Source organism: Cnephaeus nilssonii (genome assembly GCF_951640355.1).
Source record: "Cnephaeus nilssonii genome assembly, chromosome: 1".
Taxonomy (NCBI): domain Eukaryota; kingdom Metazoa; phylum Chordata; class Mammalia; order Chiroptera; family Vespertilionidae; genus Cnephaeus; species Cnephaeus nilssonii.
This window is the reverse complement of record NC_137072.1, coordinates 10,465,308-10,490,486: the sequence shown is the minus strand read 5'-3', so window position 1 is coordinate 10,490,486 and position 25,179 is coordinate 10,465,308. Positions and strand designations below refer to the sequence as shown.

At 42.7% G+C, this 25,179-nt stretch overlaps 3 protein-coding genes across 7 annotated transcripts in view; 2 read left to right on the top strand and 1 right to left on the bottom strand.

The window, feature by feature from the left end:
* The window catches only part of PRPF39 (pre-mRNA processing factor 39), a 34,916-nt gene extending 33,623 nt beyond the window's left edge, over positions 1-1,293 (top strand). For all 5 annotated transcript variants that reach the window (XM_079794588.1, XM_079794589.1, XM_079794592.1 and 2 more), the window contains 2 exons: positions 174-294; positions 540-1,293. In XM_079794588.1, coding sequence (XP_079650714.1) covers positions 174-294; positions 540-596 — 178 coding nt within the window. In that variant the 3' untranslated portion in view covers positions 597-1,293. The remainder of the gene's footprint in view (positions 1-173; positions 295-539) is intronic.
* A 271-nt stretch (positions 1,294-1,564) lies between these two features.
* Positions 1,565-22,879, bottom strand: FKBP3 (FKBP prolyl isomerase 3). The gene is made up of 7 exons (XM_079795043.1): positions 22,714-22,879; positions 20,362-20,463; positions 18,419-18,526; positions 9,073-9,208; positions 5,677-5,744; positions 3,887-3,984; positions 1,565-1,895 (listed from the first exon to the last, which is right to left on the bottom strand). Exons 1-7 carry the CDS (start codon positions 22,819-22,821, stop codon positions 1,841-1,843), a joined length of 675 nt encoding a protein of 224 aa, XP_079651169.1. The 5' UTR covers positions 22,822-22,879; the 3' UTR covers positions 1,565-1,840.
* A 1,576-nt stretch (positions 22,880-24,455) lies between these two features.
* Positions 24,456-25,179, top strand: part of FANCM (FA complementation group M) — an 82,147-nt gene continuing 81,423 nt past the window's right edge. Inside the window, exon 1 of the mRNA XM_079776012.1 lies at positions 24,456-25,054. Within this exon, the coding sequence (XP_079632138.1) occupies positions 24,538-25,054 (517 nt within the window). The 5' untranslated portion in view covers positions 24,456-24,537. The remainder of the gene's footprint in view (positions 25,055-25,179) is intronic.

The following is a 25,179-nucleotide window of genomic DNA, read 5'->3' as shown; positions in this document are numbered from 1 at the left end:
AAAACAGTTTCCTCTATGTTGTGGTAATTTATACTTTACTTTCATGATTTGAAAAAATTGTATACAACTGAGTGGTTGAGAACTTCAGTAAAATAAATGTACACAGGTGACATTTATCTATTTGTTACTTATTGTAAGAGCTGTTGAAAGTTCCAGTTTGACCTTTTATACAGATCAGAAGAACCAGAGGAAAAAAAAGCACACACAGAAGATACAACTTCATCCTCTACGCAGTTGATTGATGGTGATTTACAAGCAAATCAAGCTGCATATAATTATAGTGCCTGGTATCAAGTGAGTTTACATAATTATAAATGAATTTTTTGTTCATGTTATTAGAAAAGCATAAATTAGGGCAGTCTTTTTTATTTTAGAAAAAAACAGGTCTTCTGTTTCAGATGGTATAATTTATCCTTTGTGGTTAAGTCTTAGAATTTCAACAGTGAATACGTGTCTGTTTTCTTACACATATCTGCTTTAATTTTGTACGAGCTCAGCCATAATTCTGGTATGCTAACATGTTTGCTTTTTCCTTTCAGTACAATTACCAGAATCCTTGGAATTATGGACAGTATTATCCTCCCCCTCCAACTTGATGGGAAAATATAAATATCAGATGGAGTGTGTGGAAAGTTTAAAGTTATTTTTTTTCAACGAGAGATGTAAACATAAGCTTGTCATATTTGACAATTTGTCTTCCCTGTTTCTGTGTAACATTATGATTTGTTTAGTATTAGGGAAAATGTCACTTAGTAGCTTACCACAGATACTATTTCCTACCATTTATAAAGTTTACTTTTTATTGGAGAACTATTTTTTTGATTTTTGCATTAAGTGGTCTAGAATTCTTTTGCAATGCATTTGCAACAGAGTTTTGTAGCCTTAAGGGTAGGAAAAAAACTGACTGCAAATCATGTCAGTGTAGTACAAGATTCTGAAAATACGTAAAGGGCTGGTTATTAAAGATTTACCTCTCTGTAAAAGGAGAAAAAACAAACCCCACCAAAAATGGATTTTTAACCTTTACTGACCAGGCTTGGTCTGCGTGTTTCAGTTATCCCTATGAATTTAGATTTAACTGCAGAAAAGATACACTATTAAAATAGTATGTCATGGCATAGAGATTATAAATCAGAAAATCGAATGTTTGCATCCCTTTAAAAAATGAAAATTGTATCAAAACTTATGTTTCAGAAGACTTTGTATTTACAATATTCATGTAAATTTGTGAACAAGCTTTCATTTTGATCAAACTGATCATCTACATTTTTGTAATAAAACTGAAGACTCATCCACCAATTGTTATGAATTTATTTAGGGGATCACCTAGTATTAACTTTATATAAAGCTATTAATCTTCTTGTCAGAATTTCTTAGACTTTTTATCTTTTTCATTCCTCTCAATCTCTGCTTTTTATCTTCTCACTATACAGAAATACTTAAATATTTTAAATGAATATGTCTGGCAAAGCTGTCTAGACAATTGGACTGCTGCTCCCTGATTTGATGGTCTTAGTCCTGGTTAACCTAATCAGAACATTAATATTAACACCAAACAAATCAAGACATTGGGTACATTTTTATTGAGCCTTTTAGTTTACAACATGAGGTAAAAGGAAAAGTTCTTAACCAGTATTTTACACAACTGTAGTAAAATATTTTAAACTTCAGGGATTTATAACAGATTACATTTCTTAATTTTTGGGAGAAATTAAACAAGTTCTAACATAACTCCTTGAATTTTCCAGTTCACTTCCATTACAATAGTAACCAGCTGTAATTAGTTATGTAACTTTCTTCAAGGCTATTGCTGTCTTTAGATCAGAAGCATTGCTATTTCTCAATCAATATCCACTAACTCCACTTCAAAAATGAGTTTTGCATTTGGTGGGATTCTGTTGAAGAAGTTAAGGTAAATAGGATAAAATTGCTTCTCGTTCCCAATAATTTTAGTCTAAAATTAGAATTATGTAGACTGGGTATTGGCAATTAACTACAAAGAAAAGGGCTTTGCAGCTGATTCAGAGGCTAATACATTCCAAGCATAGTGGTTCCTAATAGAGATATCTTTGTAAATGGAGATTATAGGCTGACTAGGCTTTAGCTTGGCTGGGATGTTCCTTATCTGGATGCCTAACTAGTACTCCCAAATTAGCAACCACTTAATGAAGATTGCTGTTGTTCAGCACTAAAAAAAAAACACAATTTTTTTCCCCCAACCTAGCTGGGTATATATTAAATCAGTGTTCATGAGGTAGTACCTGATATTTGCTGTGAGTTTTAAAATGCTGAGTTTAGAGAAGAGTGTGACTTTTATCTGATTGATCTTAACATGCTTCACAGAGAGAGAGCTTCAGCTAGCTAACTCATTTTGATAGGCTTAGAAGATTGACTGTTATATTCCCAGATAATTTTAATAAGATTAGAGAGGACTTCCAAAAACTTTTTTTCCAAACTTACTCTAGTACCGTGGTCGGCAAACCGAGGCTCATGAGCCACATGCGGCTCTTTGGCCCCTTGAGTGTGGCTCTTCCACGAAATACCCGGCCATGGCCTGGGCGAGTCTACTTTGAAGAAGTGGTGTTAGAAGAAGTTGAAGTTTAAAAAATTTGGCTCTCAAAAGAAATTTCAATCGTTGTACTGTTGATATTTGGCTCTGTTGACTAATGAGTTTGCCGACTACTGCTCTAGTACAATGGGAATAGAACCAACAACAGAAAAAAACTACCTTCCCACTTAGCTATTAGTAACTACTTAGTTCTGGTGGAATGGTCTGGAGTCATGGCTCTTTTTTTTTTAATCAGAAAAAAAGTTACTGTCATTAGTATTGATCACAAAAGCTTACAGTATGTTGAACCCGTGTTCTCCATTTCACAACTGGTAATCCCCAACATGTGTTCCATTTTTATAATTGCCTGAAATTATACTGTAGCAAAAATACCATGAGACATATCTGCATTCTACAATATGCTACAGTTGTTTGTATTGGGCAACTTAACTCCTTAAGGTAAACCCTTCAAGCAATTGCCTGTCAGAGGAAAACTTAAATCTCACAGTTTAAGTCTTAAAAATTAAGAGCATGAGTAAGAGGAAGAAAGGAGATTCCAGCTCAAGTTCGAATACTTTGTACCAATACATAATCCTATATAATAATCATATATAATAAAAGGGCAATATGCAAATAGAACGAACGGCAGAATAACCGAACCAATCAAAGCGTAATATGCTAATGATATGCTATGGCTGCTCAACCACTTGCTATGACGTGCACTAACCACCACGGGCAGATGCTCAGACCAGTAGGTTAGCTTGCTGCTGGGGTCCTTCAGATCAGGACTGAGTGAGATGAGCCAGACATGCCCTGGAGCCCTCCCGCGGTCTCTCCCCGGCCCGATGGTGCACCAGTGGGGTCCCTCAGCCTGGCCTGTGCCCTCTTGCACTCCGGGACCTCTTGGGGATGTCAAGAGCTGGTTTCAGCCCAATCCTGCAGGCCACTCCCCTTGGGAGGGCACCAGACACAGGACTCATGGCTGGCAAGCGCTGCTACTGCAGCACAAGCCTTTCCCGATGGGGACTGATGGGATGCGAGCCTGTGGCATGCACAGTGGAGCCAGGATGAGTGGGAGAGGCAGGCAGGAGCTGCAGGCAGCGTTGGACTGCGGGTTTCAGCCCATCCCTGTAGGCCAGAGGGACCCCACCTGTGCACGAATTTGTGCACCAGGCCTCTAGTATTGGAGGTGTTGACACAAAAGCATCTAAATGTAAGGAATTCCAGTCTGAACAGGATCCCTGACCCAGAGGTTAACCTAGATAGCATAGCATCTTTCATACCTTCAGGTGATCCTTTTTAGTGTTTTTCCTTTAATTACAAAGGAAAAAAGGATACTTGGCATCAGGCTGTCCTTTCTTCCCATAAGCCCATTCTGGTTCAATTTCTAGTCGAGCCTTTTCTCCTTTACTCATAGTCAAGAGTGCTTCATCCCACTAAAGGCAAGAATATAAAATCAAAAGTAATGATTCTCAAAAATACACGTAAAACCAGAAGACAGGTAAGATTATATATAGAAAAACATTTTATTACTGGATTTCATTATGTCAGAAATGGTAATATCCTTGGGAGAGTCCTCAAATCATTGTCCTTTATTTCCTCAATGAAGAAAGGATATATTAAACGATTTTTTAGTATAATACTCAGATGCCTTAAATGATATAATGTAAAAGCACTTTTGTAAACTGTAATGTGGAAACATAGAATTAGTTTATTAGTACTATAATAATTTTTTTTGCTACACTATTATATCCTAGGACAAATTTCTGAAATTATTTTTATAAGGATAAACTAACAAGTACTAACTCTAAAACTATCTTAAGATTACCAAATTGTTAATAGTGGAGGCATGATGGTTCAAAAAAAAGTACAGAGCATTAACACATTAAGCGTCCAGTCAGTCACCGGTGACTGACACTATACTTTCCGTCCGGAAGACAAAACAGGCTGGGAGCTTAACATGTTAATATATTTTATAGAAGGTAAAACTACTCAAAGAAGTGAGGGATTTCTGGGTTGCTGCTACATTTTGTCCAAATTTGGATCTTAAAGCCAGTTACCAAAAATAGTTAAGTAAATACGATGAAAGGATATAGAATATATGACTAATATATACTCTGTTGAAATGTAACTGTTACATAAAGTTCAAGGTACAGAGACAGATTTGCAACATACTGAAAATTAAGAAAATAAACTAGAAGAAGTTTATCAGTAAGCAAATTAGTTAGAAAAATAGCTCAACCTTACAATTGCTCTCAACTTAGTATAATCAGGTAGCATTAAGGTTATTTCTAACTAAGCCTATAGTTCCAAATTATTTTATATTTTGGGCTCTGGATATGATTGAATCATATTTTAAGACTTACAAAGAAACACACTGAAGGTTATGATAACTTCATTTAAATACATTTGTTATTAATGTTTCGTGTCCTGAGTAAAGACAGCTTAAAATATTAAGTGGACCCTAGCATGACAACCCGATTCAATGAAGCTGATAATCAGTACTACTTTTTTTTATCTCTTGTACACTGCAGTGGTCAGGTACAGCTAACTTCCCTTTTTCTCAGTTTTCTTCTGTTATCTCACAGGGAAAGTTCGGTAAGTATATTATTCCAAACGTAAGTATTGAAAGGTTTTCTGGTGTTTGAGCATAACTTGTGAGAGGTGAGGGCTACAGAACAAACTCTTGCTTTTATTAGTACTTCAGTGGGACAGATATTTTACCTTTATTGATCATGTTATAAGTGGTACAACAGCCATGCAACATCTTCTAAGAAACTAAAAGGCAAATTTAAAGAGCCAAACATACTACAAATTAACTTTTGAAGGAAAAAATAATAAAAGAAGTAGGATGGAATATTGGAGTCTCTGCTATATTACATGATTTAAATTATGTTCATTTAATCTTTTAATAGCCTTGAGAAAGGCTGTCCTGTCCGTATTTTATAGATGAGGAAACTGAGACCTAGAGATCTTACTAATTTGTGCCAGAACAGTTAGCGATGATAGCACACATTTGTCATATTCCAAAGCTGCTTTTCATGACATCCCCAATCCTAATTCGTTATAGTACCATTCAACAGTAGCATGTGACAGAATCTCTTGACACACTGACATTTTTTACTTACTCCTCTGATAACTTTGCCTATTCCAACCTTAAAACTTAAAGGCTTGGCATTTTTCTTCTTCTTTGAACCTGTAAAACAAATTTTCCTTATAATTAATGATGAAATTAAGTTCCAATGGGAAAACAGGGATTTAAGTCTATAACTTGATTTCAGAACTTATAATACTGTGCATTTGAAAAAAATGCAGAAAATTCTTGCCCTAGCCAGTTTGGCTCAGTGGGTAGAGCTTGGCCTTCAGACTGAAGGGTCCCGAGTTCGATTCTGGCCAAGGGCATGTGCCTGGGTTGTGGGTTCAATCCCCAGTGTGGGATGTGCAGGAGGCAGCCAATCAATGATTCTCATCATTGATGTTTCTCTCCTCCCTTCCTCTCTGAAATCAATAAAAACGTATTTAAAAAAATACTTTAAAAGAAAATTCTTGATATAACAATTATGGCCTGGCTGGTGTTGCTCAGTGGTTGAATGTCGACCTATGAACTAGGAGTACACATGCCTGGGTTGTGGGTTTGATACCTAGGAAGAGATCGTACAGAATGTAGCCAATGAATGATTCTCTCTGATCATTGATGTTTCTATCTCTCCCTCTCCCTTTTTCTCTGAAATCAATAAAAAATATATATTTAAAAAACAAACAAATGATTATGGTTGAAACAGTGGAGAGGAGAAAGGACCTATATTTACACCACTAATGCAAGGTATCCCGCCTTTTATATTAACACTAGAGGCCCGGTGCATGAAATTCGTGCACAGGTAGGGCCCCTAGGCTTGGCCGGTGATCAGGGCCAATTGAGGCCTTCTGGCTGCCAGCTGGGGCCTCCCTTCATTCAGCGCCGCCCCCTGGTGGTCAGCGCACGTCATAGCGAGTGATCAAACGCCTGGTCGGTCAAATCCTGGGGGGATGCTTTGCATATTAGGCTTTTATACATACAGATGAGAGGCCTGGTGCATGAAATTCATGCATGGGGGGTGTGGAGGGGTGGTCCCTCAGCCCGGCCTGCACCCTCTCCAATCTGGGACCCCTCAGGGGATATCTGACTGCTGGTTTAGGCCCGATCCCACAGAGATGGGGCCTAAACTGGCAGTCGGACATCCCTCTCACAATCCGGGACTGCTGGCTCTTAACGGCCCACCTGTCTGCCTGCCTGATCGCCCCCTAAGTGCTCCCCGCTGCCGGCCTGATAGCCTGTAACTGCCTCTGCCTTGGCCCCCACCACTGTGGCTTTGTCTGGAAGGATGTCTGGAAGATGTCTGGTCTAATGAGCATATTACCCTTTTATTAGTATAGATACTAAAGTCTCACTTTGGGACATTAACCAAGTTTAGTCTAAGCTGCTTCTTTGTTTTTGCTTTTCAATGACCAAGAGGTCTTTATTTACCCAGCCAATAAGCAGTGAACTGCAGAGACCTCTTCCAAGTAAATCACAGGTGCAAAAGATTTCTGGAAAAAAGTGACAGCCAAGAAAAAGGTACTGCTGCCAAAACCGGTTTGGCTCAGTGGATAGAGTGTTGGCCTGCGGACTCAAGGGTCCCAGGTTCGATTCCGGTCAAGGGCATGTACCTTGGTTGCGGGCACATCCCCAGTAGGGGGTGTGCAAGAGGCAGCTGATCGATGTTTCTAACTCTCTATCCCTCTCTCTTCCTCTCTGTAAAAAATCAATAAAATATATTAAAAAAAAAAAAGGTACTGCTAACAGCTCATCTACAAATCCTATCTAATAAAGAGGGAATATGCAAATTGACCATCATAAAGATAGCGGTGCCCAGTCCCCTCAGCCCTGCCCGAGTCCCCCAGTCCTTTCAGCCTCACGGGGGTTGAGGGGGTTGGGTGGGGTGGCAGGTGTGTGGTGCAGCCGGGCCTGCCCTCAGCCCCTCAGCCGCCCAGGGCTGGTGCAAGGCGCAGGCAAGCCTCAGATGTTGGCTGCCCAGCTGTCCAGGGTGGGCCTGAGGCACAGGCAAGCCTCAGATGGTGGCTGCCCAGCTGCCCAGGGCTGGCCAAGGCTTGCACTGCCGGCAGTGGCAGCAGGAGTGGTGTGATGGGGGCATCGCCTTCCCCTGAATGCCAGGTCACCTCCCACCCCTGAGGACCCCTGGACTATGAGAGGGGGCAGGCCGGGCTGAGGGACTCCTCCTCCATTGCATGAATTTTCATGCACCGGGCCTCTAGTCCTAATAAAATGGTAATATGCAAATTAACAATCACTCCGCTACACAAGCCACGCCCACCAGCCAAGCCACGCCCGCCAGCCAATCAGGGCGAGTATGCAATTTAACCCCAATCCAAGATGGCTACAGCCACAGAGAGCAAGGTTTCCCAGGTAACAGAGCAAGCCAAGCTTTCCATAGCCGTTGCAGGCCTAAGCCTCCACTCAAGCTACAAAGTTTCAATTGTAGAAGGTAAACAAATTGAAACAAATGGCGGCAGGCAGGCCAAGGTTGCCGGCGGCAACAGGGGAAGCAAAACTTTCTGCACACCCTGGCCGGGCTCACCCGCTTAAGGCTACAAAGTTTCAATTGTAGAAGGTGAATTAACTGCCCCAGAAATGGCTGCCGCCCCAGAAATGGCTGCCGCCCCAGGCTACAAAGTTTCAATTGTAGAAGAAAAATAAATTCCAGATACCAGGGCCTCCCCTTGGGTTGCCAGGAGGCGTGGCCGGCCTGCAAACCACCACAGGCCCCTCGCTCAGGCCGCCCCACACCCCAAGGGAACCCCCACACTTATCTGTGACACCCTTCAGGGCAAACCAGCTGGCCCCCACCCGTGCACCAGGCCTCTATCCTATCTGATAAAAGAGTAATATACAGATTGATCATCACTGCAACACACAATATAGCTGCCCCCATGTGGTCAAAGATCCTGCCCCCATGTGGACACAAGATGGCCACCACAAGATGGCCAGCAGGAGAGGACAGTTGGGAGGCACCCGGCCTGCAAGGGAGGGCAGTTGTGAGGGACCAGGCCTGCAAGGGAGGGTGGTTGAGAGGGACCAGACTTGCAAGGGAGGGCAGTTGGAGGTGATCAACCCTGCAGGAGAGGACAGTTAGGGGTGACCAGGCTGGCAGAGGAGGGAAGTTGGGGGCAAACAGGCTGGCAGGGGAGCAGTTAAGCATCAACCAGGCTGGCAGCGGAGTGGTTAGGGGGTGATCAGGCTGGCAGGCAGAAGCGGTTAGGGGCAATCAGGAAGGCAGGCAGGCAAGCAGTTGGGAGCCAGCAGTCCTGGATTGTGAGAGGGACGTCCGACTGCCCGTTTAGGCCCGATCCCTCGAGGGGTCCCAGATTGGAGAGGGTACAGGCTGGGCTGAGGGACAACCCCCCGCCGTGCACGAATTTCGTGCACCGGGCTTCTAGTATTTTATAATGCCTTAAAGCCAAAAAGATAAGATTACATTTAGACTTACTCGTTTGAATATTGGTATCAAAAACAGTTCCATCCTGTAGTGTTCCTGTATACCAGCAGTGAACAACATCTCCCTTTTTGGGGAAGTTGGTTTTATCCCCCTTTTTAAGAACAGATTTTGTGTATTTTGGTGGACCCTAAAAACAAAGACAGATAATACATACATACTTATTAGCTTATGTCCTTCTTTTAGAAGGATGACAAAGAGAATACTTATAGCCCATTGTCCCTGGTTGGGCAGCTCAGATAGTTAAAGCATCATCCTAATATATCAAGGTTGTGGGTTCAATCCCTGGTCAGGGCACATTTAAGAATCAACAAACAAGCCCTGGCTGGTGTGGTTCAGTTGGTTGGGTGTTGTCCCATGCACTGAAAGGTTGCCAGATTGATTCCAGGTCAGAGCACCTGCCTGGGTTGCAGGCTTGATCCCTGGTGGTGTGCAGGAGGCAGCCAATCCTTGTTTCACTCAAATCGGTGTTTCTCTCCCTCTCCCTTTCTCTCTCCCTCAAAATCAATTAAAAAAACAAATTGCCCAATGAATGCATAAATAAGTGGAACAACAAATACATGTTTCTCTCTCCCTCTAAAACCAATCAATAGCCAACTGTGACCTAACTCTGGTCACAGTTTCATAGATTTGGTAAACTATGGTCCACCTCTGTGAGTTAGTAACTAGGATGTTTATAATTTAATTTCCAATAACTTTCAGTTTCTTGGAAACCAGCGTTGTTGTTGGTTTTTCTTTTTTACAATAATTCTGTGTTATTCAACAAACCATAAAATGAATCCAGTTATTCCTCAACATTAGAAATATTCCTATTCCTATAAAATCATAAGGCATTAAATAAAGCATTGTGACATTTTCTTAAAAGATTTGAGTGGTTTTAGCATTACTAAACACTTTTAATATATATAAAATTAGAATGAAGTTATGTTGGATTTGTTTCTGAACTTGAAAAGAAGTTCACACAATGAATGAAATTATCTACAAACATTACCATAACAGGTATATTTCATAGAACAAAGCAGGATTATCAGGATCTGTTTAGTTTTTTTAGTCAAAGGCTAATCTAATCAATGGTGGTTCATATATTGTGAGGAAAGCAATTTCTTAGACATATTTAATATGTAGAAATTGTATAGTATAAAACATTTAGTAATGGGAAAGGAAGTAAGAGATATTAAACACCTATTGTTTACCAGTCACTTAACACATAACATCCCACTTGATCCTAACAATCCTCTGAAGGAAGGTATCACCTACTTGCATTTTTGCAGATGAGACTGAGGTTCAGGGAATTTATGCAACAGAGCTAGTGAGTAGAAAAAAATAAATATGAACTTGAGTTTGAATCTAAAGCCCCTATTTTTTCCACTATACCCAAGTATCCCAAGTAATAGTGATAATAACCTTTATTGATGTTAATTGTTAATATCTATTGAATGCCTTACATAAATTGCCTTAATTACACCCAGCTGGTGTGGCTCAGTGGTTGAGAGTTGACCTATGAACCAGAAGGTCACGTTCCATTCTTGTTCAGGGCCCATGCTTGTGTTGCAGGCTCAATCCCTGGTGGGGACATGCAGGAGGCAGCCAATCGATGATTCTCTCTTATCACTGATGTTTTTATCTCTCTCTCCTCCCTTCCTCTCTGAAATCAATAAAAAAATATATTTTAAAAATTGCCTTTTTTTCCACTCTATATTTTTACGTTTTTTTTCCTTTAAAAAAATTTTTATTTTTCAATTACAGTTTGCATTCAATATTATTTTGTATCAATTTCAGGTGTATAGCAAAATATATAGATAATCAAATAGTTTACAAAGTGATCCCCTAATATTGTAAGTATCTACCTGGCAACATACATAGTTGTTACAATAAATTGACTTTTAATTTTCACTTCCTTGTAAGGTAGTTGCTGTTATCCCTATTTTGCCAATAAGGAAACATAAGGACAGGGTGGTTAAGTAATTTGCTTAAGGCCCTACAGCTCCTAGGTGGCTGAGCAGAATTGGAAACCAGGCAGCTTGGATATGGAAGTCAGGTGTTACAGAAGTCATTTTCTTATGTCAATTAATTTCACAGCAATCTGACAGTTTTTACCCCATCTTTTATAGATAAAAGGCCTGGATAGGGTAAAAATCCCTATCCACTTTTTAGGATTAGCACTTTGAACTAAAGCTAAGCTGCCATCCTAAATCAAAAGAAAGTCACCTATAGCTTGAGTACAATGTGCAGTATAAAAGTAAACATTATCTTCCCCCTGACACTCTCCACTATAAGCTTACTTATGGTACTATAAATGGTCAGGTGTCTACTGGTAGCAGTGTGAACTGGTATATCTTTTGAATACAATTTAATGATGTTCAAAGTGTAACAAGTAATTCCATTTATAGAAATATATGCTCAAGAAGTAATTTGAATCTTAGGAAAAAAATCGTTATGCAGTTACCCGATACACTATTATCCATAATGGCAAAATAACCACACATTTTATGATAATACGTTGTTTTCAATAGTGGAAAAATTCTAAGGAAAAAAACACAAAAAGAAAAAAATAGTGGAAAAATTCTTACAACATTAACGGAAAAATAAATAGAAAGTTCTAACTACAGTCATGTCTCAACTATTTAAATAAATATATGCATAAAAATGTTAGAATATTCTGGAATGTTAAATATGTTCATTTCAAGGTATTGAATTATATTTTGTATTCTCTATCTTTTTCTGTTATTTTGTATTTAAAAGTAGCATGCACCCTAGCTGGTTTGGCTCAGTGGATAGAGCACTGGCCTTTGGACTGAAGGGTCCCCGATTCGATTCTGATCAAGGATAGATGCCTGGGTTACAGGCTTGATCCCCATTATGGGACATGCAGGAAGGAGCCAATCAATGATTCTCTCTTATCATTGATGTTTCTCTCTCTCTCTCTCATCCTCTCCCTTCCTCTCTGAAATGAATTAAAAAAATATATTAAAAATAAATAAAATAAAAATAGTATGCTATTTTTGTTGTTGTTAATCCTCACCTGAGAATATTTTTTTCCATTGCTTTTTCAGAGAGAGTGGAAGCGAGGGAGAGGAAGAAAAAGGGAGAGAGAGAAAAACATCCATGTGAGAGAGCCACAACTGCTTGCCTCCTGCACACTCCCTGACTGGGGATGGGGAGCGAACGCACAACCCAGGTATGTGCCTTTGTCTGGGAATCGTACCCAAGACCCTTCGGGCTGACACTCTAACCAGTGAGCCACACTTGCCAGGGCAATAGCATGCTATTTTTATATCATAAAAATAAATGGCTTAAAAATACATACTCGACAAAAATCTAGTAATACTAGAGGCCTGGTACACGAATTTGTGCACAGGTGGGGTCCGGCCGGCTGCCCAATGGGGGCCCATCAGGCCTGGCTGGTGGGGGGGAAGGGCCACGGGCAGTTGGCCGGCTGGCCTGGTGCCCGATCAAGGTGTTGGGGGCTGATTGGGGGCCAGGTCAGTTGGGGGGAGGGGCAGTGGATGGGTGGCAGCCGGCCCTGCCCCCGACCAGGGTGTTCAAGGCCAACTGGGGGGGCCGGGCCAGCCGGGGGGTGGGAGGCTGATCAGGCTGGTTGGCTGCCGCAGTGCACGTTATAGCCACCAGTCGTTCCGGTCACTGGGCTTTTATATATATAGACACTGTATTGTCCAGCGTATAAGACGACCTTTTAACCCAGGAAAATCTTCTCAAAAGTCAGGGGTCTTATACGCCAGAAAATACGGTATTTACAATTTAGAATTAAAGTGAGTTATTGCCAAATGATGGGTGGGTTACTGTATTTTCCAGAGTATAAGACCCCCGACTTTTGAGAAGATTTTCCTGGGTTAAAAGGTCGTCTTATATGCCGGAAAGTACGATATATTCCAAATTTGAAAATAATTTTTAAAAATGTTTATTGATATCAGAGAGGAAGGGAGAGGGAAAGATAGAAACATCAATGATGAGAGAATCATTGATTGGCCATCTCCTGCATGCCCCCTATTGGGGATCAAACCAAAAACACAGGCATGTGCCCTGACTGAGAATTGAACCATGATCTGGTTCATAGGAAGATGCTCAACCACTAAGTGACACCAGCTATGTTGGGGAAAAAGGATTTTAATTTAAAAAAAAAATAATAAAATTTTTTTGTTGTTGTTAATCCTCACCTGAGAATATTTTTCCATTGATTTTCAGAAAGAGTGGAAGGTAGAGGGAAAGATAGAGAGGGGGAAAAACACTGATGTGAGAGAAACACATCAACTGGTTGCCTCCTACATGTGCCCTGACCAGGGCCGAGGACCTACCCTACAAGTGAGGTATGTACCTTTGACCGGAATCGAACCCAGGACCCTTCAGTCCTTGGACCGACACTCTATACACTGAGCTAAACCAGCTAGGGCAAAAAAAATAAAATAAAATAAAATAAAAATTAAAGCTACAAAATGGAATGACTACATATCCTACCTAATAAAAAGGTAATATGCAAATTAACCATCACTCCGCTACATAAGCCACGCCCACCAGCCAATCAGGGCAAGTATGCAAATTAACCCCATTCAAGATGGCTACAGCCACAGAGAGCAAGGTTTCCCAGGTAACAGAGCAAGCCAAGCTTTCCGCCTGCCCTTGTCAGGCCTAAGCCTCCACTCAAGGTACAAAGTTTCAATTATAGAAGGTAAACAAATTCAAACAGAAATGGCGGCAGAACGGAGCTTGAGAGAGCAAGCCAGGGTTGCCGGTGGCAACAGGGGAAGCAAAGCTTTCCGCACACCCTGTCCGGGCCCACCCGCTTAAGGCTACGAAGTTTCAATTGTAGAAGGTGAATTAACTGCAATATAAATGGCTGCCGGCCGCGGAGGGAGCAGCAGGCTTGGCTCCGCCCCAGGCTACAAAGTTTCAATTGTAGAAGGAAAATAAATTCCAGATACCAGGGCCTCTGCTTGGGTTGCCAGGGGGCGTGGCCGGCCTGCAAACCACCACAGGCACCTGGCTCAGGCCGCCCCACGCCCCAAGGGAACCCCACCCTGATCCGGGACACCCTTCAGGGCAAACCAGCTGGCCCCCACCCATACACCAGGCCTCTATCCTATCTAATAAAAGAGTAATATGCAGACTGATCATCACTGCAACACACAATCTAGCTGCCCCCATGTGGTCAAAGATGGCTGCCCCCAAGTGGACACAAGATAGCCAGCAGGGGAGGGCAGTTGGGAGGCACCAGGCCTGCAAGGGAGGGCAGTTGAGAGGGACCAGGCCTGCAAGGGAGGGCAGTTGGAGGTGATCAACCCTGCAGGAGAGGGCAGTTAGGGGTGACCAGGCTGGCAGAGGAGGGATGTTGGGGGCAAACAGGCTGGCAGGGAGCAGTTAAGCATCAACCAGGCTGGCAGCAGAGTGGTTAGGGGGTGATCAGGCTGGCAGGCAGAAGCGGTTAGGGGCAATCAGGAAGGCAGGTAGGCGAGCAGTTGGGAGCCAGCAGTCTTGGATTGTGAGAGGGATGTCCGACTGCCCGTTTAGGCCCGATCCCACCGGTATCGGGCCTAAACGGGCAGTCGGACATCCCTCCAGGGGTCCCAGATTGGAGAGGGTACAAGCTGGGCTGAGGGATAACCCCCCTCCGTGCACGAATTTCGTGCACCAGGCTTCTAGTATCCTATATAATTAAAAGCCTTATATGCTAAGTGTCCAGTCGTCTGTTCAACCAAACAAAGAGTAATATGCTAATGATATGCTAAGGCTGCTCAACCGCTCACTATGATGTGCACTGATCACCAGGGAGCAGTCGACCGGTCGACCAGTCGTTATGAAGTGCACTGACCACCAGGGGGCAGATGCTCCAACTGGTAGGTTAGGTTGCTGCTGGGGTCCGGCTGATTGAGACTGAGCGAGACAGGCCAAACATGCCCTGGAGTCCTCCCATGATCTCTCCCCAGCCCCGATCGTGTTCTGGTGGGGTCCCTCGGCTGGCCTGCACCCTCTCGCAATCCGGGACCCCTCAGGGGATGTCGGAGAGCCGGTTTTGGCCCGATCCTGCAGGCCAGGCCAAGGGACCCCACTGAAGCACAAATTCGTGCACCGGGCCTCTAGTTTATTATGTGAGAATATCTAAATTACGTAATATTTGAAAGGCCAGGTCTCATTAGCGAACAAAAACTACATTTAATTAAATCTTAATGTCATTCTATTGTTTTCCTATTTGTTGTTACATGGGCATGTTGTGTTATCTACATTAGAGGTCCTAGAATAATAATTCAAACACACATGTGGTGGTTATGATTCAATCTTAACAGTGAAGGTGCCCATCTGCCCACTGATAGCCTCCATTTAAGTGTTTCACAAAGTGTCTTTTATGGATCACTCATTCCTTGGCATTGCTAACACTGTTAGAAGAAAAGGAGTCTAATGTAATTATGTTTGGAAAACATGATGTCAAAGTTAAACATACCTCCATTCTGCAAGACTTCTCAAAGCTGTCATTAGCTAATAATATATACTGTGAATCTTACAGTAGGAGATATATGTACAGGTTTTAATGATACCAGAAAAACAATCTCAAACTTCTGGGACTTACAGAACACACTTTGAGAAATGCTGCTCTAGTTATTTAATCTGATTTTGGGTTTCATTGCAAGAATCTGGTTGGTTCATAGTGAGAAGTCACATCAGTTCTTTGGCTGTTCTGGAGAGTTATATGCTTGAATGAACCTGGCTCTTAGGTAATTTCCTGGCTTTGCAGCAATTTCTTAGTCCAAAGTGATGAAAAGAACTATATTCCCAAGATTGGGTCTGACCTAGGTACTTCTAGACCCAGAGATAAAGGGACTTTGAGAGTAATCATTCAATTACAATGAACTGGATCACATCATAGCTTCTAAAAATGAGAATATATTACCTAACTGTTCTATTATTAATTTAAGAAATATTTGAGCATATTCTATGTGTTAGAAACTAGAGGTACATAGGTGAATTGGCAGACATGGTACTGGCCTTCCCTCTAGTAGAGTATAGACATGTCTATAATTACAGATGTTGTAAGACCTGTAGAGGAAGCACAGGATGCTAAGATAAAGTGGATACAGAACTGACAAGTAGGGAAGTTAAAAGAGGCACTAAGTAAGTAATAAAGTATGGAAGTGGAAAAGGGCAGTTTTATAGATAATCAGCAGCCATTTGTGGCTGAAGAGTATTTTTATAGAAATAGTAAATCTGAAGCTGGGCAGGAGCCAGACACTGGAAGACTCTGAATGTTATGAATGCTGCCCAGCAGAAATATAATGAGAGCTACAAATGTAATTTTAAGCTGTTTAGTTCCACATTAAACCAGTACGTTAAACACATTTCAACATGTAGTCAATATAAAAAATACTGAGGTTTTTATATCCTTTTAAAGAAATCATACTAAGCCTTCCCCAGGCCAGTACTCTAATCACTGAGAAAACCCAGCCAAGGCCCAAATGGTTATTCTAGTAAGTTTTCTAAAGTAATATTTCGCAAACCATACCATGCTCAAGAATCCTTAAGTCTATTGTCTAGAATGACACTGTCCCATTCAGTAGTCACTAGGCATGAACAGAGAAAGCAGACAGCAGGAATCAGCAAAGTATTGATCCAAAGGCTATGGAATCCACGTGCTAGGAAGACAATGAAAGCACATAATTGGGTTCAGGCTGGCCAGCTAAAAGAAATGAGAAGAGTTCCTGCCCTAGCTGGTTTGGCTCAGTGGATAGAGTTGGCCTGTGGAAAATATATTAAGAAAAGAGTATTAAGAGGAACATGATCACAAAACCCTGAAGGCTACTATTTGTAAATGCAAGATGAAAACTGGTGGGAGTAACTCAGTTTATATGACACAAGATTATGGTCAAGAACAGCGGTCACTTCCACTTTATTTTTAGTTGTTCTGACATGACATTAACTCACGGATCCAAAAAAAAAAAAGGACGTCTTAAATAAATAAAAGGATATATTTTAGACCCTCACAGGATATCTCTGGATTGTCTCCTGCCCTTATGCCTTTTATTTGTAAGTCTCTTTTAACCTTTTAATGATACACTATCAGCTGCCTCATACTTCCCTTATTCTAATTTTCTGTAAGGTAAATTATGTTGCCAATTGCTTTGCAACCCTTTTAGTAATTATTATACCTCTATTTACCTTATCAGCTGCTCAATATTTGCTGACTATAACATGTATTAAATAATATACTTGTGATAAACCTCAAAATTGCTTGATTGTGTGTACCTTTCCACAAGCATTAATATTTGCTTTTCACCTAACAGGAAAGGGTTATGCAAATTAACTAGCTTTAGTCATAAAACATTTACACTACTATACCTGATCTTATTTATACTCTTTCCACTAATATCCAAATGCTTCACCTTATCAATAGGCTACACCTCTTTACAATAACTAATAATATTATTATTAGGTAATTATCACTGATACTAAGACTGCCAGGAATGAGTGAGCTTAGTTATTATCTGAAGTGGCAAAATTATAATCAGTTCGGCTCTACTGAGGCTGTTCTTAAAGCCGTCCTTAGCTACATGAAGGCTGTCCATTTGCAGAAATGATTTTATCTGGTTCTTCAAATCTTTGTCCAAAATATAAAACCTGGGTTGGTAAAGATTAGAAGATGAATTTATACCCTGTAGTCAGGCCTGGACTATTTATATTGCCAAGGACACTATGTACATTTGAAAAAGCTAAAAATAACCAAAATGAAGTTTCTTTCACTCAGTCCAACTTGGCTATAGAATGAGGATCTTAAAATAGCTTTGAAAGCTCAGAAGTTCTGGGCAGACATAGAGGCAATATAAAAAGAAAGGCTAGCCCTGGCCAGTGTGGCTCACTTGGTAGGAGCATGATCCCATACACAGAAAGGTCCTGGGTTTGATTCCTGGTCAGGGCACATACCTATCTTTAGGGCCCATCTCCAGCCCAACCAATCGAGGTTTCTCTTTCACATTGATGTCTCTCTCTCCCCCTCCCTTTTCCTCTCTCTAAAAATCAAAGAAAATATTCCAAGGTGAGGATTTAAAAAACAAACAAAAAAAACAACAACAACAAAAAAAAAACAACCAAAGCTAGAGGTATACCAAAGGAAAGGCTTCCTGACTGTAAAGCACTGGTTCTTAGGCTTCCCCACCGGGCCCCCACGCTTAGGCCTTTTTCTGATTCAGTACACCTAATGGAAATACTCTACAAATTAGTGTTTGGCTTACTGTTAAGTGGCCATATTCAACTACCCCTCATTATGAGAAATCAGGGCTGCAAAATAAGTACTTTTCTCAAATTCACATGAGAACTAAATAAGAAAATATTATATACAAACCTCATCCAGAGTCTCTTCAGACTTGGTTTCTTTCGGTGTATCTTCATTAAGCTTCACATTTTTCACCTGCTCAGATACTTTATTTATACTTTCAGTACCCTTGAAACGCTGTAGGGAAAATAATGTTTATCATATTCAGGATTGGCTAAAAGCTAGGAGAGACATCTAGATATTTAACTTCAATTAAATGAACATCTACCTGCACCATGACTATAGGCTACACTACTTAAATGTAAATAAATAGGAACTGCCTAAGAACAAATAATCTTATGTTAAGCATTTTAATCAACACATTATGACTCTCAAACTCTCATCTCACAACATAAATTCAGAAAGGAGAATCATGACTTAGAGATATGAATATTATTCAAACAACTCCTTAATATTTTTTTCTGTAGGAGATGGTCATCTCATAGTGAACACATAGTGGGGAATGTCTTAAAATTTGGTTTTCTAAAGGCTCAGCATAAGTCTAACAGACTTTAAGTTCATTAATGAAATGGGACTTACTTTAGATTTATAATTTTTCAGTGCCCTTAAGAATTTGTTAAAAGAATAAAAAAAAGAATTTGTTGTCTTAAATGACTACAGAATTATTTTAAAAATCTGGTCCATTTCAAAATATCAAAACATCCTGCTAAACTGCAGACTAAACTTACTAGATTTGACAGCCAGTCTATTTATGGTTACAATTAAGAAAATTTGCAGGTGTAAAAACATCAACATATTCTGCAAATAAATGCATTCAAATTTAATTTGGGAAATATTCAAAATAATACTCTGGCAATCCTATCTAATAAAAGAGTAATATGTGAATTGACCGTACCTCCGCTACAACAAGCCACTAGCCCACCAGCCAATCAGGAGCGAGTATGCAAATTAACCCAACCAAGATGGCTGTGGCCACAGAGCGACCAGGAGGCTTGTGTTTCCCTGGCGATGGAGGAAGCCAAGCTTCCTATACACCCTGGCTGGCCCAGACCTCCGCTCAAGGCTACAAAGTTTCAATTATAGAAGATAAATAAATCCCAACAAAAATGGATGCGGCCATGGAGTGAGCAGGAGGCTTGGGTTTCCCTGGCAATGGAGGAAGCCAAGCTTCCTGCACACCCTGGCTGGCCCAGGCCTCCACTCAAGGCTACAAAGTTTCAATTATAGAAGATAAATAAATCCCAGATACCAGGGCCTCCCCTTGGGTTGCCAGGGGGCGTGGCCGGCCTGTAAACCACCACAGGCTCCTCGCCCAGGCTGCCCCACGCCCCAAGGGAACGCCCACCCTGATCCAAGACACCCTTCAGGGCAAACCAGCTGGCCCCCACCCATGCAGCAGGCCTCTATCCTATCTAATATGCAAATTGACCATCACGCCAACAAATAAGACAGCTGCCCCCATGTGGACACAAGATGGCCGCCACAAGATGGCCAGCAGGAGAGGGCAGTTGGGAGGGATCAGGCCAGCAGGGGAGGGCAGTTGTGGACAATCAAGCCTGTAGGTGAGGGTAGTTAGGGGTGACCAGGCTGGCAGAGGAGGGAAGTTGGGGGTGACCGGGCCTGCAGGGAAGGGCAGTTGTGGGGGACCCAGGCCTGCAGGGGAGGGCAGTTAGGGGTGACCAGGCCGGCAGGGCAGGGCAGGGCAGTTAGGGGCAATCAGGCTGGCAGGGGAGTGGTTAGGAGGTGATCAGGCTGGCAGTCAGAAGCGATTAGGGGCAATCAGGAAGGCAGGCAGGTGAGCAGTTGGGAGCCAGCAGTCTTGGATTGTGAGAGGGATGTCCGACTGCCCATTTTGGCACGATCCCGGTGGATCGGGCCTAAACGGGCAGTCGCACATCCCTCGAGGGGTCCCAGATTGGAGAGGGTGCAGGCTAGCCTGAGGGACAACCCCCGTCCCCCGCCCTGCATGAATTTCGTGCACCAGGCCTCTAGTAAAATATAATAACACTCACCTTACTTTCAAAAAGATGGTTATAGGCTGTAACCAAATGGTCCTTGTTAGCTGTCTTGGCCACATTTTTAATGTTTCCTAATAACTTATGTTCTGCAAGAAACTATAAAGAAAAAAGCTGGTTAGTCAAAACAATTTTCCTCATATAAGAAGGGTCTAAAATTACAAAATGATCTTTATATTAGTCATTGTTTTCAATAGTACTACTACTGATAGAAAAAATGAAATATTTTATTTTATACCCTACTTCATAACAACAAAATTTAAAGAAGATTGAAAAAAACATATTGAGTACTTGTAAGATTTACAAGCCTAGTACTGTAATATTATACAGGGGTCACACTGTGCGTTCCGTATCAGAGCTCACAGAAAGCACATTTATTCAGCAAGCACACTTTGGTAACGGGGCAAAGCTGCTCCTAGCACAATGGGGGCCTCCAGCCATATCAGGCACAGCTACCTCGACATACCTGTAACCCGTTCTTGGCAGGCTGAGAAGCACTGCTACACAATGTTAGACACACAGTGGTTACATGTATGGGCTTTGGAGTGAGACCATCGGGTTTAAAATCTTAGCTGCTTTTAGACAAGGGACTAAGCTTTCCTAAAGACGCGGTATGTCAGAGGTTTGTTGAAAGGATAATCCACAAGAGAATTACCTTTCTCTCAAATATAAGACTAAATTGGTAAATGGACACCAAAATACTACTGAAATATCAAGTCATCAAAATTATTTAACTTCAATTTAAAATCATGTGACATGGGGATTTTCATGCTTCCTTTTCTGTCTTGTGGTCCTTGCTTGATTCCTCATTTTCTTACTTTTTCAGTTGTTCTCTGACACTTTGAACCTTTTGATAAAGCAATTTTTCTAACACCATTCTATAGTATTTTTTTCCCTACCACTCCTAGAGAAATGTTCTAAATGATAAAGGCTGATGGGGAAAGGCTACTTTAATTAAACAGAAGTAATCAGTTGCTTTAGCACTCTTGTGATTTCTTTAGAAATGTTCCAAATATCCAACATATAAATACCTCCTTGGTATCTTATGATCAATAAACTGGTGAATATCAAGTACAGGTTTAAGTATGTGAGTGAACATTGGAGAATATGCACTTAAAAGAACGTTATAAAAATATCTCCAAGTCTCTTAAAATTAGCCAGTTTTACATTAGATACCAAATTGGGATGATTTGTTTACCAGAATTTGATGAAGCACAGTATTGAGGGATAACATGTTAATAAATGATTATGCCTACTCGATTCTAGTTGAAGTTATGAATTGGTTTAAAATAATCCCACTAAAATGGTAAAATGGTATCCCTGGACCATGGTCTTTCTTTTTCCATCCTTGTAGCCCCAAACACTGAGCATAGCTCTTGTTGCAAATGTAAAAATATTTACTGACGTCAAGATGTTTGTTCAGGAGCATGGAGATGGAAGGTGGAGAGTAATCCTACTCCCCTCAAAGTGAAAATCTACAATCTTCTTAAAGAACCCAGAAACAATATTTCTAAATGCTAGCTTAGAAGTTAGTAAGAAAACTGTAGAGAAACCAGATACAGACTGCTGCTTCTGTTAGTGGGCGATGCCACGGGCGTAACAAATTGTACAGTCGTTCAACAATTTAAGACACATGGATGGTCTTAATTTCTGAAGAAAAAAAGTCTGAAGAAATTACTTGTGACAAGACATGGTTAAGATGGAGACTAAGCTGAAAAAACGCAGGGCGTACACTATAAGGAATGAGAGACTTCTTAGTTTGTCCATAACCATGGGAGACCGCTGTACATGAACTGCACACATAAGTCCACGGTGTAAAGGTGAAAAGGTCATGTAAAGAGTCTGTGTTTTTAAGTTAAAATCGAAAGCTAGGAATTTTTAAAAAAAATCCCATGCATTAGTGTTCAGTATTAGTAAGTGATGAGAAAATCAAGTCGCACACAAGGTTCCCACGGAAATCCCATCCTCCCCGGTTTCCCGAACAGCCCGCTCGTCCCCCTAGAGGTCTCATCCCAGCCCTGCCTCTCCCGCCCCCGCCCCGCCCCGCCCCCAACGCCGGTGTCTCCCGGTTCCCTGCGGCGGCCTCCGCCCTCAGTCAAGGATCCCAATGAGGCTCTGATAAGGCCACGGCTCCCGGCAGCCGCCGGCGCCAAGCTGCTCCGCCCGCACCAGCAGGGCCGGGCGAGGGGCGGGAGCGCGACGCCCAGCGCGCGAGGCCTCCCCGGCCTGCCAGGCCAGCGGCCGCGGGGCGAGGGCGGGGACCGGAGGAATACGGAATCCACGCGCATCGCCGGGGGGGGGAGGCGTCCCTCGGCCGCCCCAGCCCGGCCGCCCCGCCGCCTCTGGTACCGAATCTGAACCGTGGTCCTGTAGAAACTTGATAATGTCCTTCTTGGGCAGCTGCTCGCTGCGCAGCTGCTCCACGGTCCAGGCCCGCTGAGGGACAGCCGCCGCCATCTTCCCCCGCTGCCTCGGCTTCACTGAACCGGCCCGCGGCGGCGCGGCGTCGCCGGCCCCGGAGAGGCGTGGTCCCCGCTCGCGCCGAGTGGGCGGGGCCACGGCGCCACCCCGCGAGACTGGGCCGCCCTGGAGTGACGTCCAGGCCGCGCTCTGAGGGCTTCTGTTTGGAGTCCGAGTAAAACCCAGCGGCTGGGACCCTTGCAGAAGGTGGCACGCTGTCATCAATTCTTTTTATTTATTTATTTTTTTTTTTTCTTTCCAATTGTTTTATTAAGGTATTATATGTGTACATATCTTACCATTGCCCCCCCCCCCCCATGTCATCAATTCTTAGTTGGAACCCCTGTGAGGAGACCTCTGATATTTACCCATTTACCCACAGTTGTTTTTAACGTCGGGCTACTATGTCTTTTAACATATATATATTTAAAGGAAGTGCCTTTTACATTTTATTGATTTTAGAGAGAGGAAGGGAGAGGGAGAGATAGAAACATCAGTGATGAGAGAGAATCATTGATTGGCTGCCGCCTGCACCCCCCCCGAAACCGGCTTGTGCACCTGGGACCCTGCCGTTCCCAGGCTGACGTTCTATGCCCTGAGCCAAACTGGCTAGGGCAAGGGCTACTATGCCTTTAAAGTCTATAACCTGCTCAAGAAAATAACAGAGACTTTAGGCATCTAATCTCATTTTATCTCGTTCTAACCCAAATATTTACACGTAACTTGACTCAGTTCTTGTCCATCAGAACAACCCTTATCCGACCATCTCCTTTTTGAGATTCACACAAATGAAACTAAAATACAATCTGTCTCCTTCCCCGCCCCCCAAAAAATACAAACACAAGAGAAACAGTTTGTCTAAAAGCAAGTTCAGAACCTGACCAAATAAAGCATTAATATTAATACTCAAAATACCTCATAATGTGTGTATACTTCCCCTCACTATACAAGAAACAGATTTATAGAGGTTAGAGTCTCCAGGTTTAGAGTAGGTGGAGAAGTCGGAGAAAGCTATTGCTAGAGTAGACATACCACACCAACCATATTTAAAAGATGTAAAGGAGCACCAGAACACCTTTTTTCTTTCGGATTTTCCAACAATATCAGCCCCAAACCACTTACTTCCTCTTAGCAATAAAAATAGTGTAAGATAATGGGTTGCCATTTCTAATACTGCAAAAAGAGACCTGACATTTTGTTTTCTCAGCCTGGACAGGTAAATAAGACATTTAATTCAATCGAAACAATTTCGCTTTCCACCTTATCTTCCGATTTAAAAACACAACAAGGAATAAGAACGTTATAGACGATCAATAACGTTAAGTTTACAAAAAATATGAGTATCCATTGTCCTGGGGATCTCCAGGTTACTTATTTTTATTATTTGAAGCGATACCACTTTAGCAACGACGCCCTAACACCTAGTCACCGGAGAAGGAACCGAAATTCAGAGTCTATAGGAAAACTGAAGAGGGGACCAAATTTAGGGTAACTCCAAAACGATGCGCACGCCTCCCCGGCTGGCCGCGCGGGTTTCCGGGAAGCCAGCCAATCAGCTTCCCAGCGCTATCTCCGTGGCGGCCTTTTTAACGGGGTGAGCTGGCCTCGGCCCCGCCCTGTGTCCCACTGTTCGGTGCGGAAGTAACCGATGGAGATCGACACCGCAGCGGTTCGGCTGGAGCCCGAGAGGAGCCTTTGGTGGTCGTCGGCCTCATGAGCGGACGGCAGAGGACGCTTTTCCAGACGTGGGGCCCTAGCCTCTCCCGATCCGCCGGGGCTCCGGGTTGCGGCTCCGGAACCGAGCGGCCTCAGAGCCCGGGCACCTCCCGGGCGCGTTCTCCTGCCGCCGCGGAGGCTGCCGAGGCGCAGCCGGAGTCGGACGATGATGTGTTGCTGGTCGCCGTGTACGAGGCGGAGCGGCAGCTGAGTCTAGAGAATGGCGGGTTCTGCACCTCCGCCGGCGCGCTGTGGGTCTACCCTACTAATTGCCCGGTGCGCGACTACCAGCTGCACATCGCCCGGGCCGCTCTGTTCTGCAACACGCTGGTGTGTCTGCCCACGGGGTTGGGAAAGACCTTTATCGCCGCCGTGGTCATGTACAACTTCTACCGCTGGTTCCCATCAGGCAAGGTGGTCTTCATGGCCCCCACGAAACCTTTGGTGACACAGCAGATCGAGGCTTGCTACCGAGTGATGGGTATCCCGCAGCCCCACATGGCCGAAATGACAGGTATTTTAGAAAGAACGGGCTCATTTGAAATTGAGCTTGGCAGGGCAAAGTACATGTTATGGTGGAAATTGAGCTAAAGAGGTTCCTGACCCATGTGTAATAGTCCCCAGATCATATGTTTATCT

Bases quoted from the DNA above. Each gene is read 5' to 3' on its own strand.
- FKBP3 (XM_079795043.1), bottom strand. From the start codon at position 22,821: ATGGCGGCGGCTGTCCCTCAGCGGGCCTGGACCGTGGAGCAGCTGCGC. The intron at 9,209-18,418 runs GTTTGTATATAA...CTTTGTTTTTAG, and splicing joins CTGAAGAGACTCTGGATGAG to GGTCCACCAAAATACACAAA. The intron at 3,985-5,676 runs GTAAGTAAAAAA...TCTTGCCTTTAG, and splicing joins TAGGCAAAGTTATCAGAGGA to TGGGATGAAGCACTCTTGAC.